The sequence below is a fragment of the Mandrillus leucophaeus genome, unplaced genomic scaffold (assembly GCF_000951045.1).
Source record: "Mandrillus leucophaeus isolate KB7577 unplaced genomic scaffold, Mleu.le_1.0 Scaffold762, whole genome shotgun sequence".
NCBI classification, from domain to species: domain Eukaryota; kingdom Metazoa; phylum Chordata; class Mammalia; order Primates; family Cercopithecidae; genus Mandrillus; species Mandrillus leucophaeus.
The window spans coordinates 1127457-1147923 of NW_012108275.1; the positions used below are offsets into that span (position 1 = coordinate 1127457).

General features: G+C 42.7%; 1 protein-coding gene and 1 long non-coding RNA gene across 4 annotated transcripts in view; one reads left to right on the forward strand and one right to left on the reverse strand.

Annotated features, from left to right (window-relative positions):
- The window catches only part of LNX1 (ligand of numb-protein X 1, E3 ubiquitin protein ligase), a 198739-nt gene that overhangs the window by 124313 nt on the left and 53959 nt on the right, over nt 1–20467 (forward strand). For all 3 annotated transcript variants that reach the window (XM_011966515.1, XM_011966514.1, XM_011966516.1), the window contains 2 exons: nt 16427–16668; nt 17177–17329. In XM_011966515.1, the coding sequence (XP_011821905.1) occupies nt 16427–16668; nt 17177–17329 (395 nt within the window). The remainder of the gene's footprint in view (nt 1–16426; nt 16669–17176; nt 17330–20467) is intronic.
- Nucleotides 1029–20467, reverse strand: part of LOC105529389 — a 24273-nt gene continuing 4834 nt past the window's right edge. The window contains exon 4 of the long non-coding RNA XR_001004504.1: nt 1029–1310. This is a non-coding gene — a long non-coding RNA (uncharacterized LOC105529389). The remainder of the gene's footprint in view (nt 1311–20467) is intronic.

Sequence of the window (20467 nt, forward strand, 5' to 3'; positions counted from 1 at the left end):
TTGGTTATTTCTAGGACAGGAAACCTCCATTCTTCATCACTAGCCCTTCAAATCAACCACAGTTTTGACAAGATAATGTCCATAGTGCCATCAAGGTCTTGTGAAAGCTTTCACTCATTTTAGAAGAGAAAAATATATATAATTTAAACCATAGGACTATTTATTATCAAACTGTATCTCCTCAAAACATATTAATACTATTAACAGTAAGACAGCAGTGAACCAAATCTTCTGGTTTTCCAGAAGAACAAAGACCCTTACCTAAAATGTAAGTTTTATGTCATCCAATTGATGATCAATTTAAGACTAGGCTGACCAGCCAGACTATAATTAAGTGAATAGAAAAGAAAGATGTCTTCTGAATGTAAGTTCTCAGCATCCTAATCAACTTATTCCATTACTATAAATAACCAAATCCTCTATCACTGCCAGGGGAAGCAGGAAGATAGTGGGGCAGTGTGAACGGAGCCTTCATTGAGTATTTAGAATAAATAGCAAAGTAAAGAGGGCCACTAAGTGTTTCAAGTGTCTAAAACTACCTAAATGCAGAGTGATTTCTACAATGCATCTGGGTCGGTCTTCATCTGGAGATGCAAAAACTGTATTTCCAGATTTACCTAAGAAGCAGAAAAATCCCTAGTCTCCTACTAATAGGCCACTATCTGATTTCACATGAGATGTGCATATCATATAAAATCATACAGCTTGAGGCCGGGTGCAGTGACTCATGCATATAATCCTATTACTTTGGGAGGCCAAGGCAGGGGGATCACTTGAGGTCAGGAGTTCGAGACTTACCTGGCCAACATGGCAAAACCTCATCTCTACTAAAAATACGAAAATTAGCTAGGCATGGTGGTCCATGCCTGTAGTCCCAGCTACTCAGGAGGCTGAGGCAGGAGAATTACCTGAACTCAGGAGGCAGAGGTTGCAGTGAGCTGAGACCACACCACATTACTTCAGCCTGGGTGACCTTGTCTTCAGAATGAGACCTTGTCCCCCCCCAAAAAAAAGCAAAAAAAAAATCATACAGCTTTAGATAATTATTTTCACAGTTCAAAATAGAACATACTTTATAACAATCCTTATTCTTTGTCAGGAACATAAACCCATGCCTAGGTTGGTGTCTTCTTGGAAGCTCTCTCGAGGGTCCTGTTCTTCAGTCTAGTTGGAGATCTGTGCAGTCGTTTGTCTGTTTCTGACGTTTAGCAGACCCACTGCCAGAGATTGATTGATCTGAGGTACCTCGTAAACTAGATTTTTTTAAATCTTCCCAAATGAGTCTATTGCTCAGCCAAGGTTAAGAACCACTGGATAGGAGAACAAGCATGTTAAAAGATTGATAGCACAAGCAACACAAAAACATAAACATACAGAAGTATATATGTCTATGCATAGAAAACTGATTGAAAGAATAAATAAAACACCTTAGCAGCAGTTTTCTCTGGGGGTGTAATTACAGCGTTTTGGTTTGGTTGGGTTTGGTTTGGTTTGGTTTTGGTTTTGGTTTTGGTTTTGATTTTGTGTTTTTGAGACAGGGCCCTGCTCTGTTGCCCAGGCTGGATAATATTTTCTTTATTTTCCATATTCTAAACAGTTTCTTCTCTGAACCTCAATTACTTTTGAAATCAGAAAAAGAACAATTCCTATTTGATCCTAATACAAGTAAAGAAGTATTTCAGGAATGTCTGGCTGGGCGCGGTGGCTCAAGCCTGTAATGCCAGCACTTTGGGAGGCCAAGACGGGTGGATCACGAGGTCAGGAGATCGAGACCATCCTGGCTAACACGGTGAAACCCCGTCTCTACTAAAAAATACAAAAAACTAGCCGGGCGAGGTGGCGGGCGCCTGTAGTCCCAGCTACTCGGGAGGCTGAGGCAGGAGAATGGTGTGAACCCGGGAGGCGGAGCTTGCAGTGAGCTGAGATCCGGCCACTGCACTCCAGCCTGGGAACAGAGCGAGACTCCTTCCAAAAAAAAAAAGAAAAAACAAGTATTTCATGAATGTCTATTGTGTCATCAACCCTGTATGAACAATGGAGGGTACAAAAGACACGAGACATGGCCTCAGGGAGTTTGTAGTCTAGTCAAACTGGCCCGACCAACATCCATGCAACTCTCTGTGTCAATATGTAATAAAATCCTAAGGTCCCAGCACTAAGCAAGTATAGACATATTGGACTTGTTTGCCTGTCTGCTTTATTTCTGTGTTGGATTGCTAACTGGCATAGAGTCATAGGAGCACCAAGCCTGGTGCCTTACATTTAGTAGACTTTGGTAATCACTTCAATATTTGTGGAATAAATGAATGCATTGAGAGGGGAGAGAGCACTATGAAGCATCAGTGGAGAAAGTGAGATGAGAGGCAAGCCTTAGGAAAAATGATAGGATTTGTTTGAGTGGTGGCCACTCCAGGAGAGAAGACAGATTGGACAAAGACCTGTGGTAGAAATGGGTTTGATGTGAAGAGGGACAGTTTGTCAATGTGTCTGACTGCAGAAAGCCTTGTCTAGCCCAAGAAGCCTTGTCTACCAAACAAAAAGAACTGAGTAGAGTTGGGTGTGGTGGGTCTCGCTGGCAGTCCAGCTAGTTAGGAGATTGAGATGGAAAGATTTCTTGTACCTAGAAATTCAAGACCAGCCTGGGCAACATAGTCTCTACAAAAAAACTAATGAAAAAGTTAGCCAGTTGTGATGGTATACACCTGTAGTCCTAGATACTCAGGAGACTGAGGAGGGAGGATCCCTTGAGCCCAGGAGGTTGAGGCTGTGGTAAGCTATGATGGTGCCACTGCACTCCAGCCTGGGGGACAGAGGAATCCAGCAGAGCAGTAACCAAAGAGTACGCCTGGCCCAAGAGTGATAGAAGAAGAGCTTTCAGTTATCCAATAAGTATTTTAATACAATAGCATTTCCTGCAAACAGGAAAGCATCCACTCTGTTCCCCCTTCGTTTGCATAACACAATTTTGGGGAAATATGTTTTATAGAAGGAGTAAGGTTGTTTCTTTTAAATATATTGGGAGGGAAGGGGGAAGCTCATTTAGCAAATACAGAAAATGGCTGGAAAAATAGGATTTTTGTTTCATGTAAAAATATTTGGTATGAGGAACCAGCTGTCTTTGCATGACACATTTCCAAACACAGAGCAAGGAAGAACACAATTTTCCACTGAGTGTCATACAGCACATCCAGGAGGGCCTGTGACAACCAGCCCAGAAGGGGCTTGGACAAATTTGGACATATCGTGGTTATCCTGAGAATGCGATGGAATGCACTTTGAGGAATGGAGGAAATGTTTTTAAATGTCTGGGAATGATTTTCACCTTCCCCCACTCCTCCATCTCCGTATCAAGCTCTGAAAACCTCTACACAGCCCTTGGGGTTGCAAAGACTTCACAAAAAGTCGAGGACTCAAAAAGAGCTCATCACAGGCAGCTGAAAACCTAGGCTGCTTTCAAAACTGATCATAAAACTTCACTGGGCAGTCAGTTCTGACTTCTAGAAACCCTCACCACCACAAAACCCACCCTTTCCAGTTATTCTAAAAACACTTCCTAGTCAGTCCTGAAATAGAAAGCACCATTGATCCATAGCCCGTTTCCCGAAAACGAAAAGATAGACTTTGGTTGTCTCCAAGTGTTTTAAAAGTAAATAGAATAATTTGGGTTTTTTTAATTTTGTTTTTGAGACGGAGTCGCGAACCATTGCCCAGGCTGGAGTGCAGTGGCACAATCTTGGTTCACTGCAGCCTCCGTTTCCCAGGTTCAAGTGATTCTCCTGCCTCAGCCTCCCAAGTAGCTGGGATTACAGGTACTCACCACCGCGCCCGACTAATTTTTGTATTTTTAGTAGAGACAGGGTTTCACCATCTTGGCCAGGCTGACTTCAGGTGACTGACTTCAGGTGACTGCCCACCTTAGCCTCCCAAAGTGTTGGGATTACAGGCATTAGCCTCCGTGCCCAGCCAAAAGTAAATAGGATAATTTTGAACCAAGAATTGCAGGGACAAAAGTTAACTAAAAAGAACCTGACCTCCACCCCATCACATACACGCTCGAATCCATGGACAGATAACAGAAAACTCAAATCATCAGTCACATGGGAATTGCCTGCTCCCCCTCCCCAAAGTATGGAGGAAAAGAACTCAGTGACCCCAAAGATGCCAGAGACTCACAGAATGAATAAACGATTCTGGCGTCTCTGAAGAATTGACCTGGCATGTAGACTGTGCCCAAGCCCTCGACCATCCCTCATTAACTACTGTCAACTCCACATCTGGTAGTGGCTTTGGAATTCTGAGGTGTCACCCCAGGGAACAGCACTGGTATTCATCAGGCACTCCAGGCTATCAGCTCAGCTCTTCCTAAACTAAACAATGGAATCAGTTCTTTCAGTCCCTGGGAAGCCCTGCAATTGCATAAGGTTTGGACCCGCAGGGGTTGCTGTGAGAGACTGTGCTTCAGCAGCAGTTTGGGGGTGACATTCTGGACCCTCATCTTAGCATCAGATGATCACACACTGGGAGGTACCTGAAACCACAAAGCCCCTCAAAACTAGCTTCTGTTTCTACTAAATGTGGAGACAAAATATACGCAAAGGAAAAAGATGCAGTATGTGTCATGGTTATGAGCATTCACAGCTATTGACTTTAAATTCTGTCTTTGTCACTTATAGGGTGACTACCAGCACATCTGGTTTGCCTTAGGCTGACCAATTTTAAAGCTGAAAATCCCACGTCTCAAGAACCCCTCAGCCCTGGGCAAAGTGACATTGTTGGTCACCCTGGATGCAAACTGTGCAAACCTGGGCAAGTGAATCTTTGTATTAAGTTCCCGTGTTTGCAAACTGGGGATAATAATCCTGCCCATCTCATGAGGTTGTTGTGAGGATTAAATGAGTAAAGGGTAGAGTGCTCAGAACAGCCTGACACCTGTTAAGGAGTGTGTAAGTGTCTGTATGCATGTGCAAGTGTGTGTGTGTGTCAAAGTGTGTCAGATATCTTGACAGACACAGGGCTTAAATCAACAACAAGATCCCACACAAAGCTACTCTTTCAGCTCTTTTGCTTTAATGTTTTGTCAGCTTGCATAAATTACTTAACCTCTTTGAGCTTCATTTTCCCCATCTATATGATGGGCCTAATACAACCAGTGGGGGGATGTTTTAATAAAATAAGTCCTGGTACCATGCCTTGTGATTAAAAAAAAAAACAAACAAAAACTGAACAAAACTAAACAGATGATAGCTCAGGTGGTTACTGTTATGACTGCTGTTATTAACAGGAGAGAAAGGGTACCTCCCCACCCAGTGGGGGATGGGTAAGTCGGCCTCCTGTTTCCCACCTCAAATGCTATGTGTGTCAGATCATGAATATGAATATATATGAGTGCCTGGACTAAGGTGCTTTCTGTAGAAAAGGATGAAATAAATCACCTGGAGGCGCCCGCACACCCAGACAAGATCCTTTTAGGCCTCTTTTTCTACGATGCTTGCTGCCTGTGCTCGAAGCTAATTGTTTTTGGAGAGGAAGAGGGGCAGTGAGACAGCCAGCCTGAGGGCATGTGGGGACCACTGCAACCACATCCCTCATACACTGACCTATGAGGCATGCGGCACTGACAAGTGGCCCTGATGACAAGGCAGGACAGAGACCCAGCAGTGTGACGCTCACCGCTTCTGCCTGTCAACTGCAGGCTGAAGATGCCAACCCCATTACGACAGACTCGTTTGCCAGCCGGTGCCATTCATATTCCTCATAGCAGTTACTCAGTAGCTGGCATTTATACATCTATAAAGAATATAAGGTTATGAAAAACCTGCTTCTAATTTTCCATGCTTTTCCCTACGTCCCATATTGCAGTCACCCCCCAAATAATCAGCCACCAGGGCGTGTGGCATATTACAGTCCTAAGGTGCACACTTCAATTAAAGTTCTCTCTGCCTTCAGTTTAAATCCTAGCCCTTCCACTTACCAGCTGTGTGACTTTTGGAAATTTAATCTTTCTGTGCCTTAATTTCTAATCAGTAAAGTGGGGGTATCATACGACCCTCTTCATAGGGTTGATGTGAGGATTGAATGGGTTAATAGGAAGCATATAAAACAGTATGTGGTCTCTAGTGAGGGCACTATAAGTGTTGGTTGTAATTATGTTACTATTAATTTGTGAGTGAGATTTGAAGGATAAAAAGATGCAGCCACAGATTCTTACAGACACTAACTCTGTAAACCAATAGGAAAAACATCGGCATTAAAGGAAAGTCATTAAATGGAAGAATGTCTACTTCTTCCCTGCCTCCCTCCCACCCTGAAATTGCAACTGTGCAGACTGGCCAGTGTGTCTCACGCCTGTTCAGCACCAGGCGATCCATGCTATAGGAACATGTCAGCATCTTTGGTAAACCAAGTCAGTGTGCTTGCTTAGGTTGGGATTGGACCACTGTCGCCTGAGCAGACGCTACCTTGAGGGCACACCACGCCTCTCCTGGCCCCACCCTGACAAGCCAAGACGGATTCCAGGTGCCCATGATGGTGGCCTGCATTTCACATCGATTTCCAGCTTGTTTTGAATTTTTCCTGTCTGGTGTTCATTAGCAAGTGAAATCGGGGTGGTTGGAAGTACTAGGGACATTTTCCCAGCAGTTTGGAGGCAGAAGAAACGGGCTAATGAGGGGAGGCCGTGTGTGGTTGGTGGTAAGTGATGTCAGAAATTCATCCGTCCTCTGGGGCGAGGGCCATTCAGCCTCAAGTTCATACTCAGATCTACACTGACTACCGGACGGTGGACGTGCCCAGCTGATGACCTCTTTTACTTCTCAACTGACATTCACTTCACTTCTGACTACACAAAAATGCTCGTGACTTTTTTCCATGTACAGTTTCTGGTAGCTATGTGAGCGGCCATATAATTCAGTGCCAGGCAACATGGGTTTTAACTTAGAGGGGGAGAAAAAGTAATCCAAACAAGGAAGAATGACTTTACCTAATGTCTTTAGGCCAAAGAGCTATTATTTAAAAAGATGCAGGTACGGTGAGTTGAGGTGACATGTAGAACATAATTACCCAAACTGAACTCAGAGAGTTCCTTACAGGAGGTCTGTGCTGAAGACCAGGATGCCTGAGGACTAGAGGAATCCTATGAATAGAAGTTGTATTATTGTTAGTTGAGTATCCTCCAAGTAGCGTGATCAGGACTCAATTAGCAGGGATAGGACCTATTCGAGGGTGGGCTCAGGGAGCGCAAGTGGAACTGTTTTGGAAGGCATTGACTGATGCATTTATTTTTGTCTCACACAGTAAAGATTTATAGTGCTTTTCATTAAAGGAGTCATGAAATAATTAGTTATATATTTAAACTATATATCTGCTTTCTTTCAAAAAAAAGGATCAAGGTGGCACATAACTATTAAAACATATCTAGGCTAACACAATCGGAAGCATAAACAGACTCTAATAAAAGGAGCAAGAAAACAATTCGCTGCTTTTAGAATCTCTCAGGCTCCTTTAGCACACCCCACCACCCCCACCCCGCCAGACCCTGTCCACCAGTGCTCTTTGCATAATGCTGATGCTTTAGTGGTGAGCAAGAAAAGCAGGATGTTTACTCCTATGGAAGCTCTCTATATTCTGTTGGGAGAAAACAAACCAACAATATAATTTCCAAAGAGGGTGACTGGCAGGCAGGGGCAGCAGTTCACTTTGGATCAATGGTCAGGGAGTCTCTGCAATGAGCTGACTTCGAGCCCTCTGTTGTCAACTTTGTTCCTCCTGAAACCTCCTCCCCTCTCCTGTCTTGGCATCAGACTTAGAAACACCCACCTGTCTCTTACCCCCACGGGCATGGTTTAGGCTTACTGAACCCCAGAAGTAGGTAGATGGACTGGCCGTCAGGTGTCCTGGGTTTTATCCCCAGCACCGCCACCAACATGCTGCTCCTCTTGGATCTCACTTCAGGTCTGTTCTTTCCCAATTTGTGTCACATAGGACAAAGCCTGCCCTGAATCTACCATTCCTGGCACCTGCCATGCACCTGCATCCTTGGAGCTTTTGAATATACCATTCATACCTAGTCTGCTAGACCAATGTCACTCATTTTTCTAGACTCAGCTCAGATTTCATCTCTTCTAAGAAGCCTTCTCCAATTACCCCAGGCCCCTTCCTCTGAGCTTTCCTGACACTTGGCTCTTACCTCCCTCTCTCTCTCTCTGATAATGTGGCATGTTTTTCTGTTTTCATAAACCAAGTGCATACACTGTCATTTTCTTTGCATCCACAGTGTCTAACATTATGCCTTGATGTTACACAATAATTATGCTAGTTACTGGTTACTGAGTTACTATATATTCCAGGTACTGTTCAGCATTTTGCATGATTCTTTTTTTAAGAGAGATAGATAGGGCGTTGCTCTATTGTCCAGGCTGGAGTGCAGTGGCCCAATCATGGCCTACTGCAGGCTTGAACTTCTGGGCTCAAGCAGTACTCCTGCCTCTGCCTCCTGAGTAGCTGACACTACATGCATGTACCACCATGCCCAGCTAATTTTTTAAATTGTTTTGTAGAATATGGGTCCTGCTATGGGTCTCTAAGTCCTGGCTTCAAGTGATCTTTCCATCCCAGCCTATCAAAGCTCTGGGATTATAAGTGTGAGCCACCACACTCAGCCTTTTGTGTGAACCTTTAAACCTCATGGTAAATAAACATTGTGCCCATTTTATGTATGAGAAACAAGGCTCAGAGGAATTAAGGAACTTGTCCAGAGTTGCAGAGCCAGTAGAGTTGCCTTCTTAGGAGGCCCTTCCATAAGGCACATGGATTAGGATTCACATCCAGATGCTTAAAAAGTGAAAGCATGTGTTTTTTCCTCCGTACTGTGCCATCTTTCTTAGAAGACCCTCCCATGAGTGTTTATTGAAAAATGTATTTCAACATTATGATTAAAAACCCACTGTAACAGCATAAACCATCATATGAAGGTTATGGTCATTACCCTTCAGTTGTATTACATGCATAATGCTTCTTAAACTCAAAGCAAATAAAATCATATCAAAATTACCAGGGAAATACACGAAAAAAAGATCAATTTCTTAAGTTGTTCTTTCCTTCTTGTCATTTTTTTTTTCGTTGGGCTTAAATTGAAGTGCAAGGAAATGGAAAGGGAAATCATGAGCTTGCTAGGAGAAAAGAGACACTAGTATTAGTATCACAATCGACCACAAGTAATTATGCATTATCAGGGCGGTGTGAGTGAATCCCACAATTCCCAATGCAGTAATTTCAATCAACAGAACACCAAAAGGGTGATGGTTGCTCAGATCAATTAAAAAATGTTTACTATATAGCTCTGTGGCCACAACTTGCCCGCAGCTAACCAGTTAGCCAAGGCAGAGCTGGTGTGTCTTGACTGGCTGCCATAAATGATGTGGGACTCCATGAGCCAACACTTCTCAGGCACTAATATGAGGAAGCCATCTCAGTCCTGGAGAGAGAGTTCCTACATTTTCAAAGTTTGGTTCTATTGCTGTAATTGTGGAACTAGACTTTTTTTTTTTCCCCCAAGCAGTTAATTTCCATCTCTGTGAAATATCCTTGAATCATAGTTTTCTGGTATAGGAAATATTGCTGCATTTGGATTTAGATTCATTAAATATGTTGTTTGGATGGGGTATTTAGGTTTTAAAATATTGTCCCTCAGTTAAATAATTTTTAAAATTAAAATATTTAGCCTAATTGGTCAGTTAAATGTTCTCTTGAGGTCAATATCCCAAAACTCATTAAACATATCGTTCTATGCCTTGTTCATGGTTCAGGGCCCTTAGCTTGAAAAGCCTGAGTACTGAGATGGTGTGATCTTTACACTGAGACCCTATAGTCCAAGGGGGGTACTTTCCCTGGGCAGAAACACAGATGACCTGACTGAGTCATCTGATTAGTGTAGATAGCCAGTTTAGATAATTCACCCTGATATGATTTGACTGTGTCCTCACCCACATCTCGTGTTGAATTGTAGCTCCCCTGATTCTCACATGTTATGGGAGGAACCCAGGTGGAGATCACTGAATCATGGTAGTGAATAAGTCTCACAAGATCTGATGGTTTTATAAAGGCGAGTTCCCGCACACAATCCCTCTTGCCTGCTGCCATGTGAGATGTCACTGTCTCCTCCTTGCCTTCCATCATGATTGTGAGGCCTCCCCAGCCAGGTGGGACTGTGAGTCCATTAAACTTCTTTTTCTTTATAAATTACCCAGTCTTGGGTATGTCTTTATTGGCGTAAAAATGGACTAATACAACCCCATGGTTTAGGAACATGCTCTTTCATTAGCAAAAGTCATTTTTTCATTTAAAAGTAATATACTGAGCACCTTCTATATGCCAGTCATTGTCTTTGGCACTGGAGATGAAACAATTAACAAAGCAGAACCTAAATCTCTGCCCTTTGGAGCTTGCATTCCATAGAGAGAATATAAGCAGGTGTAGGATGTATCAGAAAAGAAGCCGCTGTTTAAATCAGGTGGTCAGAGAAGAGGGATTTTAATCAGAGGCCTGAAGGAGATGCACGAACAAACTGGATGGGAATCTGGGGAAGGCATATCTGAGGCAGCAGGGGCAGCAGCAAAGTGCAGAGACCCTGAAGAAGTAGGAACATGGTGGGCAAGTTTAAGAACTAGCAGGAGGGCTGTATGAGCAAGGGATGGAGAGGAAGTCAGAAGTCACAACAGACAGAAAATATAGGGCCCTATAGACCGTTGTAAGGACCTTATGCTTTAGTAAAGTGGAGAGCCATTATGAAAAGATCACCATGGCTGCTCTGTTGAGAATAGATGGGCAGGCAACACAAGTGTGGAAGCAAGACCCCTCTTGGGAGACTGTTGGGATAATCCAGGCACTGATGATGGTGGCTTGGACCAGTATGGTGGCAGTGGCCATGATGAAAAGTAGTTGGATTCTGAATATTTCATGCTGGATTGTATTTCAGGTATCTAGAGAAAGAAAGAAATCAAGGATGAGTCTGAGATTTTTGGTCTGAATGACAGATAAGGAGCTATTTAATAACATGGGAACACGTGGGAAGAGCTGGTTTGGCAGGGAGGATGAAACTGTTAAGTTTGAGCTGCCCATTAGACATCTAAGTAATGACATGGAATGGGCAGTTTGATATGAGTCTAGGGACCAAGGAAGCCATGTAAGGTGAGAAAGCATGGAATCCACAGCCTGGCTTCAGAGTCTAGCTCCACTCTGAACTTGGACAAGGCATTTCTCCCTTCTAGTGTCCATATATTCATCTGTGAAGTTAGGTGGTATAACTAATATGACAAGTGGGAGGCTTAAATGAGACCACATCCTTGAAGCATAATACATTTAAAAAGATCAATAGATATAAGCTGTCTTCTGCCAGACTGCCTTCTGGGCTGCCATAGATTTGTAGGCAAGAGACCATGATCGATAATATGGATCAGGGAAGGCCCGGAATGTCAGCATACAGAGTTGGGACTCGATCCTGAAGCTATGGGAACATTTCCCTGGGCAGTTTTTGAGTTAAAAAAAATTGTTGCTATGGTTAAGATGCAGTGGGGTAGAGGCTGGAGGGCTAGGTCAGGGGCAGAGGGATAGGCCGGGGTTGGTTGCAAAGCCATGGAGATGGGGTGTCAGGAGGACCAGCGCCAGGGTTTGGCCATGGAGATGGAGTTAGGGGCTGAGCACACATTACTGAGGCCCATACTCACCTGATTGCTCAGGGAGAGCCCATTTCTGTCTCCCAGTGACCATCTCCTTTCTGGCAGCACAGTCTCCCCGCCTGGCTCCAGCAACCCCACCTTGATGAGCAAAGTTTCAGAATCACTCATCCCATTCATTGGAGCAGCTAATTCCTAAAACCCAGCTGTTGGCAAGGAGACTCACTTCCCTACAGAGTCCCCTAATCTTGATTCTCTCTGCCTGAAAGAAAGAATACATACATTAGGACTGAGTGTCTCCCTTTCTTATTAAATAATATCTATGGGCCAGCCATTAGTACTCTCATGAGTGAAAGAAATACAGTTGAAAAATTAGTCTCATTTTTGGACTTGGATCAGAAATGGGGCCAGGGCACATAATTATAGGAAAGCCCCCTTTAGGGGTCATCTCCCCTCTGCATGCACACACACACACACACACACACACACACAAATAGTGGGTAGGGAGGAAGACTGGAGAAAGAGGAGAGGGTAGTGTTGCTTTCTGGGGGACTAAGAAAAGAAAAATGGTTCCCATCTACTCATGTTGGCAGTTTTTTTTATTACCCGAGATTAGAATGTGCCATCTCTGGAGCTAGAGCTGGCTTGCAGATGTGTTTTGTTTGGACCACACAGTGTTTTTAAGATTTTCGAATGTGTTGCTACCATTTAAAAAATCAAGAGATTTTACATTGAAAACTAGATTTCTGCTTCCATATTTTTCGGGGGCCACTGGGCTAGCCTTTTTAACAGAGAAGGGTGGAGCAGCCACTGTGTCCTTTAGTCAAGCAGCACTGCTCACCATGGTCCCCAATGGCCTTCCTTCCCTCGTTGTCTCACCTGACGAGCATGTGAATTTGCAAGCTCTTGTTTGAAGTCAGATCAGACTGGGCAATTAATGAACCCAAAGTGAGAGTTGACTCAATGTTTGCTAATGCAACAGTGAACCGAGAGAAAGAATTTACAGAAAGTTGGAGAGATCAAAGGGAGGTTGTATGGCTGGATGATGATGATGAGTATCAAGGCTCGCTTTGTGAACAACTCTTATTCTATTATAAGTGGGTAAGTTCGGCATCAGAAAGGAGCTCTTCACGGGAACCCAGATCATGCTGCCCTGTTGGGTGACCTTTGCAGGGGATAACCTATCAGAACCTCTGTGAATCATGTCTGAGGTCCCTCCTGTGTCTCGTCTCCAACTCTCATTAGCAGTGAACTCAGACTTAGAAGTTTTGCAGGAAGGAGATTCATTTTCTTTTCTTATACCCCCTCCAACCTCAAAAGAGACAAAATTTCTGGCATTGAGTATTAGCATTCTTATATTAAGACAGATTTACCTCTACTCACTTTGACAAAAGAGCTCAGGATCTCCCAAGAAAACTGATTTTTCAGAGTTGCTCATTTGAATGGACAGCACATCCAAAGCTTGTGGTTTGGTTGAAAAGGGGTTTTCTGTGTTCCTTGTATTCATCCTTCAAGTTCATGGCCATCGCCCATCACCACCTGAGAGTACTTAGTGCTCAGAGCAACTGAAAGGAAGCATAAATCCTGCTTGCTTTGAACACAACCCAGGGTTCACCGTATATTCTTGTCCTAGCCAATGCTAATCAGCTTTTCCCCGCTTCTTCCCTCTTTCATGCTTGTAAATCAAGCTGCCCCAGTATTAGTCACCACAAAGGAGATAATTAGTAAGTACACGCTGCTACCTTCATAGATCACTCTGTCTCTGGTTCAAGCTAAGCCAAGAGACTGGAGAAAGCTAACATTACACAGTATGAGTTGCATTAGTAGAACCTTTATTACTCAAAACATATGAGTCCGAATACCTAAATCAAGACTGTACCCTCCCCAGCTGTTGTAAGAACAGCTGTGATATGAGACCAAAGGAAAGGCTACTTACCTACTTTATGAGGTTTTCCTTTCCTTGACTCAAAAACTTATCTTTAGAACCCCAAGAATTTGAAAGTGCAATGGTTTCTTAATGGCATAATCTTAGGATTCAGATATTTTTAAAATACCTTAACCCTCCATTGATGGGGCAGCAGAGAAAGGTGCCACTTTCTTTTACTAGGACATACTGTGTCCTCCCAACAAAGCCATGGCTTGTGCCTTTGCCAGCCATTTGTCCAACTGGAAAATAACATTACTACTCTGGCAGGGCACATGGTCAAGAGCATTGCTGCCTCCTCAGAAAAGACCGTTTCCAGACCAGCTCGGAACTTCCTTTCCATGCACTGCTAATCAAATACTGCCAGCCTGCCTGGAAGTGTTTCATTCAAGTATTTGTTACTCTGGAGCTGCTCAAATGCAAGTTGGCTTTTATTTTTTCCATCACACAGTATTTCACCAATTTTTTAGTTTCCCAGATCAACCTCTTCACTATTTTTAAGCAGAACTATTTCAAGCCAATGCAGCTAATCAGTACAGTAAAACCTCACGAATTCAAGCCAAGAGATTGAACTCTTCCAGCTGAGGACAAGCACTAGCAGTGTAAGTTGGAGGCCTGTTTTCTCATCTGGAAGATGAGGACATACGGTCGTATAACCAAACTCCTTTTCTACTAATATTAAAACCACATTTCATCTAATCTAAGATGCCACTGACTATAAGAGATATCATGTTCATATAATAGCAAAGAAGATGACATTTTAAAATGTGCCATTAGTTAAATAATCCCCAAACACCAAATATATCCCCATGATGTATAGATTGGTGACACTAGACTCTTGTGGCTTTGAAATCCATTCAGATGAATTTGGCAGCTTCTCCTGCCCTTGGTTGTGTTGCTTGGCACGAAACAGGCAATCCTTTTTGAATGTTCTCAATAACAAAATGTAACACCGCTTTTAATTCCCTTGGGTGCATCTTTCTTTCTAAGCATATACAACTTTTGTTTATCCCTTTGCAAGAAAACATGGAATTATGATTCTGCTTCTAACAATGAATATGTACTTAATCAATATCCAATTGTTCAGTTTTTGAGGTTTTCTATAACTTTTCTTTTTAGTACTGAATCATTACATTCAAATGGCAATTACACTCAATGGTGTAATACCAAGCGTGTAGGCAACTCAATGGAAGTGATAAGGGGTACCCATGTGACTAGGTTTGCCATGCTGGGATGGTGGCATCTGCATCATGAGTGCCACCTGGCAATAGAAACTTCACAACCCCATCAATCACACATGCATCCTGATTTTAGACATGTTAAAGCATGAAAAGAGCATCTTAGGATGGATCAAATATGAAAATAGCTGCAGTCTCACAAGAACTGATTGTAGTCATGTGGATACCATGACGACTTTAATGAATTCACATTCTAGTACTTTTGGCAAAAAGCACTAAATCCCTAGTAAGACTTAATGTCAATCAAACCTCACAGCAATCCAGAAAGTATATGCAAATTGGGAAGTTTAGCCAGCTAAATAAAATTTCCCCAGATCACCCAGCTAAGTAAATTTCAGAGCAAAGATTTGAATCTAGACAATAGGACCTTCCATCCTGCCATTTCTGTGACTCTATGGGCAGTACAAATCATGTGTGCATATCACTGTAGACTGACCTTTGATTTCATCTACTTTCAAAAACATGAAGCATCCCTAAAGTAGGATCTCAAAGGGCTATTTAAAATAGTTCAGTCATATAGGGTTTTGTGTAATGAATTGATAATAATTTATAATTAACACATCCATTATATGTAAATGGACACTTCTTAAAGGAGCTCATGATGTGATTTCTGCCTTCACAACTATGGAAACTGGAGTGGCTACCTGTAGCTACCCTCCCGACAGTGCAGTGAGATAGTTAAATCACCATTTCCTGATCAAAACCTAGCCTGTGCGCTGCAATGACTTGCCCAGTGGCAGTGTTCATGTTCATGGCAAAATATGGACCTAGATCAGCTCAAACCCTGGTCTCCTGAGCCTCAAGAATGTTCTTTTTCAACTTCTCTCTATTGCACCAATAACTTGCCTTTCTCACAAAGTTTGGTTTTTGTGGAATTTTTTGGATTTTTTTTATAGCATGGACAGTGAATGGGTAGAGACAAATATGTTTTTGCTAAAATCCACAAAAGCTGTTTTACTCTCTTAATGCTAGACAACATGGCGATGAATGACACTTTTCAGATCATGGGAGCCCCCAGCACCAGGGAGGCCCTCCCAGACCAGCCCAGAGAAAGAGAATGGAAGCCACCAAGCTGCCACTAGAGGATAGCAATGCTGAGCTCACTCCTGTGGCTTTGTGGTGAGGGTGATTCTCTTTCCATGGACAGTTAAATATGGAATCTGGGAGGAGCTTTATATTTACGTTCAGTGCTGTGGGAACAAAATCCAAAAGAAATGAGTGAGAGTGTGACTAAGGGCTTTCATGGTCAAAATAAACACCAGCAAGCAGGAATTACCAAACAGTTGAACATTGCCAGCCTCAAAGCCTGGTCATGTAGACACCATGGCAACCTGAATAAATTTGCATTCCAGGAGCCAGTGTAGAGATTGCTTTAAGAGAATGCAGTGGGCATCTTTTAAAAACATCTCAAATTATTAATTCACTTGGTTGGCAAATGTATATTGAGTACCAACATGTGAAAAGGGAAGAGAGAATATAGGGGAAGGCAAATCAAATTCCAAGTTCAACAAGCCTATTATACATTCTTCAACTGTATTTGAAGAGGTCTGACTGAGGAATGGCAGCACTTCACCTCCCCACTGGTTCTGTTACAGCTGTAAAGGTGCCTCCCACTACGGCCTGACCAAAGACAGGAAGAGGCGCTCACAAGATGGCTGTCCAGATGGCTGTGCAAGCCTCACAGCCATGGCTCCCTCCCCAGAGGTTTCTGCAGCTGCCACCATCTCCTTAATGACAGACGAGCCTGGCCTAGACAACCCTGCCTACGTGTCCTCGGCGGAGGACGGGCAGCCAGCAGTCAGCCCAGTGGACTCTGGACGGAGCAACCGAACTAGGGGTGAGTCAAATGGGTGGTTGTCCAGGATTGGGTTCCTTGGCTTGGGATTGCTCTCTGTGGAATACTTACTGTGGAAAGTTCTAGAAATGTTTTTTAAGGGGAAATCATTCTGGCAGTTTTGGCAGGAACCCAATGTCCAATTCTCCAAAGTGAAATGAAACCACAAGTACCTCCGATCATTAAACTGTGTGTAATCTGACTTGGTGAAAGGGGCTGAAACTAGACCTAATGATTCATCACTCCTGCAGTGTCAGTAATTTTTCAGCCATACTGTTCAAGAAAAGTGCTATTGTATTCAGTTCAGCCCAGAAACAGAAAAGAAAAGCAGAGCACATCATACATATTTCACTGTAGAAAACTTAGAAAATATAGGTAAGCAAATTCTACAATCCTACCACCTAGAGGTAGTCACTGTTAATGTCTTATTATATATATTTTATCAGATATGTACATAAATGATGATTTCTATTAAATCATAACTACTGTTCCTCTTGTTGCTTTTCCTCAGCACGGCCCTTTGAGAGATCCACTATTAGAAGCAGATCTTTTAAAAAAATAAATCGAGCTTTGAGTGTTCTTCGAAGGACAAAGAGTGGGAGTGCAGTGGCCAACCACGCTGACCAGGGCAGGGAAAATTCTGAAAACACCACTGCCCCTGAAGGTAAATGACCTCCCCACAAGGCAGGATGGACATGGGCTAGGCTTCCAGGGGGACTTCAGGGATGATGCAATCTGATCACCATCGCCTTCTGTGACCCCTCTCTTCCCGAGGGTATACAAAGTTTTTTACTTTGATTAGCCTGCTTCTCACGTAAGTAGCTAAAGGCAGAAAGTATTATCATCTTTTTACATAGATTGAAGAAAAAGTGTTGAAACCCTTACCTTCAGGTGCTAGTGCCATTATGCATTTGAAGAAGAAGAATTATAGTTAAAGAGTGAAAAACATTTAAAACAATGACTGGCACATACAATAAATGCAATATATATATTTGCTCTCCTTACTCTTTCAACTACATGTGAGGTGTGGTGCTGAGTGTTTTACATGCGTTTTGTCATTTAAGCCTCACAACAACCCCATACTCCGTGTGTATGTGTGTGTGTGTGTTTCGAGACAGAGTCTTACTCTTATCGCCCAGGCTGGAGTGCAACGGTGCAACCTCTGCCTCCTGGGTTCAAGCGATTCTCCTGCTTCAGCCTCCCAAGTAGGTGGGATTACAGGCACCTGCCAAAACAGTCAGCTATTTTTTTGTATTTTTTAGTAGAAACGGGGTTTCTGCATGTTGGTCAGGCTGGTCTTGAGCTCCTGACCTCAGGTGATCCACCCACCTCGGCCTCTCAAAGTGCTGGGATTACAGGCATGAGCCACCGCACCCAGCGCTACTACTATTCCTGTTTTACAGATGAGGAAACTGTGGCACAGAGAGGCTCCTTAGGTTGTTCCAAATTACCTTGCTAAACTTTGAATCCAGGTAACATGGCTGTAGAATTCATGCAAAGCAAGCTGTTGAGTCTTAGATCCCATATGTTTTCTCCAATATAAATGGAGCTGAGGAAATACTGTCCTACTGTCTTTGCTTTTTATGTTAGAACTTTAGAGTAGTAATAATAACATTTTTAAAAAATTGAGCTCTTTCTGTATGCACATAGTGTTTTCAGTCATTTAGCTGTGACAATAATGTTAAGGGGATAGGACTCTCATTCCCATTTTACAGATGGGAAAACAGAGACCCAGAGGGATTAGGTAATTAGTCCAGTCACCCGGCTAGAAAATGGCAGAACCAAGATTTTAACTCAGGTCCTCTCATTCCAGAGCCTACTCTCTTAGCTCCTGGGTTATACTGCCCTCTACTCTTGGGAGTTGGGAGGCAGGGCCCAAACCACTGTATGTATTATGCCCTCAAAATTCATGAGCAGCCTTATTAGACCTTTTCTTGTATACTTATTCATGATTGCCTCTCACCCTGTACATACATGCTGCATGCTCTAAGAGCTCTCAGCTGATTACAGTCCTGTAAATGCTGTATGTCTTTCTCTCGCCTCCCTTCTATTGTCCAGCCTGCACTCCCACTCTCCTTTCAGCTGGCATTGACATTCCTTCTTTCAGGTTTAGTGTCAGCCTTTGCCTCCTCCTGGAAACCTCACTGACTCCTTCAGCCCTCTTTTTAGGTGTTTTTGAAGCACCTGTAGCAGTGATTATCATATTTCATGTAACTGTACCTCAAAGTGTAGGGATTATTATTATTTTTCTGAGTCCTTGTTTTAAGGCCTAGTACAGTGTCTGGCACATAAGTGTCCACTAAATGTCTGTGCAATGACTAAATGAAAAGATTAGAACTTCCTTTCCACCAGTCTCTTCCTCTTATTAAAGACTCCTCAATTCCACTCCATGTAAAGTTCTCTAGTACTTGGGCCAGGCATGGTGGCTTACTCCTGTAATACCAGCACTTTGGGAGACTGAGGCAGCCATAGCACCTGAGGGTGGGAGTTTGAGACCAGCTGAACAACATAGTGAAACCCCATCTCTATTAAAAATACAAAAATTAGCCAGGGCGTGGTGATGGACACCTGTAATTCCAGCTACTTGGGAGGCTGAGGCTGCAGTGAGCTGAGATTGTGTCACTGCACTCCAGCCTGGGTGACTCCATCTCAAAAAAAAAAAAAAAAGTAAAAGTTATCTTGAAAAAGATATATTTGCATGGACATTTATAAAAGAGATTATTATATGTAAGGCACCGGCCTAGGTGCTGTCATTTTATATAAAGAATATAAAATGTAGTTCCTGGCATCAGGGGGTTTATTCAAGACTAAAATAAAATAAAAGCATACCTCATTTTTATTTTTACAAATTGAAAGCTTGTGGTCACCCTATAGCGAACAAGTCTGTTGGCTCCATTTTTCCGAAAGCATGTGCTCACTTCATGTCTCTGTGTCACATTTTGGTAATTCTTGAAGCATCTCAAACTTTTTCATTATTATTATATGTGTTATGGTGATAGGTGATCAGTGATCTTTGGCGTTACTATTGTAATTGTTTTAGCTTGCAATGAACCACGCCCTTATGGGTCAGTAAATTTAATAATTGTGTGTTCTGACTGCTTCACTGGCCATTTCCCCATGTCTCTCTTCTTGGGCCTCCCTATTCCCTGATACGTAACAGTATTGAAATGAAGCCAATTAGTAACCATACGATAGCTTTTGAGTATTCAAGTGAAAGGAAGAGCCACATGTCTCTCACTTTAAATCAAAAACTAGAAATGAACCTTAGTAAGGAAGGCATATTGAAAGCTAAGGTAGGCTTAAAGCTAGGTCTCTTGTGCCAAACAGCCTAGTTATTAATGCAAAGGAAAAGTTCTTGAAGGAAATTAAAAGTGCTACTTCCAGTGAACACATGACTAACAAAGCAAAACAGCCTTATTGCTGATATGGAGAAAGTTTGAGTGAACTGGATAGAAGAACAAAATAGCCACAATATTCCCTTAAACCAAAGCCTAATCCAAAGGAAGGCCCTAACTCTCTTTGATTCTGTGAAGGCTGAGAGAGGTGAAGAAGCTAAAGGAGAAAAGTTGGAAGCTAGCAGAGATTGGTTAATGAGGTTTAAGGAAAGAAGCCATCTCCATAACATAACAGTGCAAGGTAAAGCAGCAAATCCTGATTATAGGGAAACAGCAAATGCTGATTGTAACAAAGCAGCAAATGCTGATGTTAGAAGCTGCAGCGGGTTATCCAGAAGATCTTGCTAAGATCATTGAAGGTGGCTTCACTAAGCAGGTTTTCCTTTTTTTTTTTTTTTTTTTTTTTT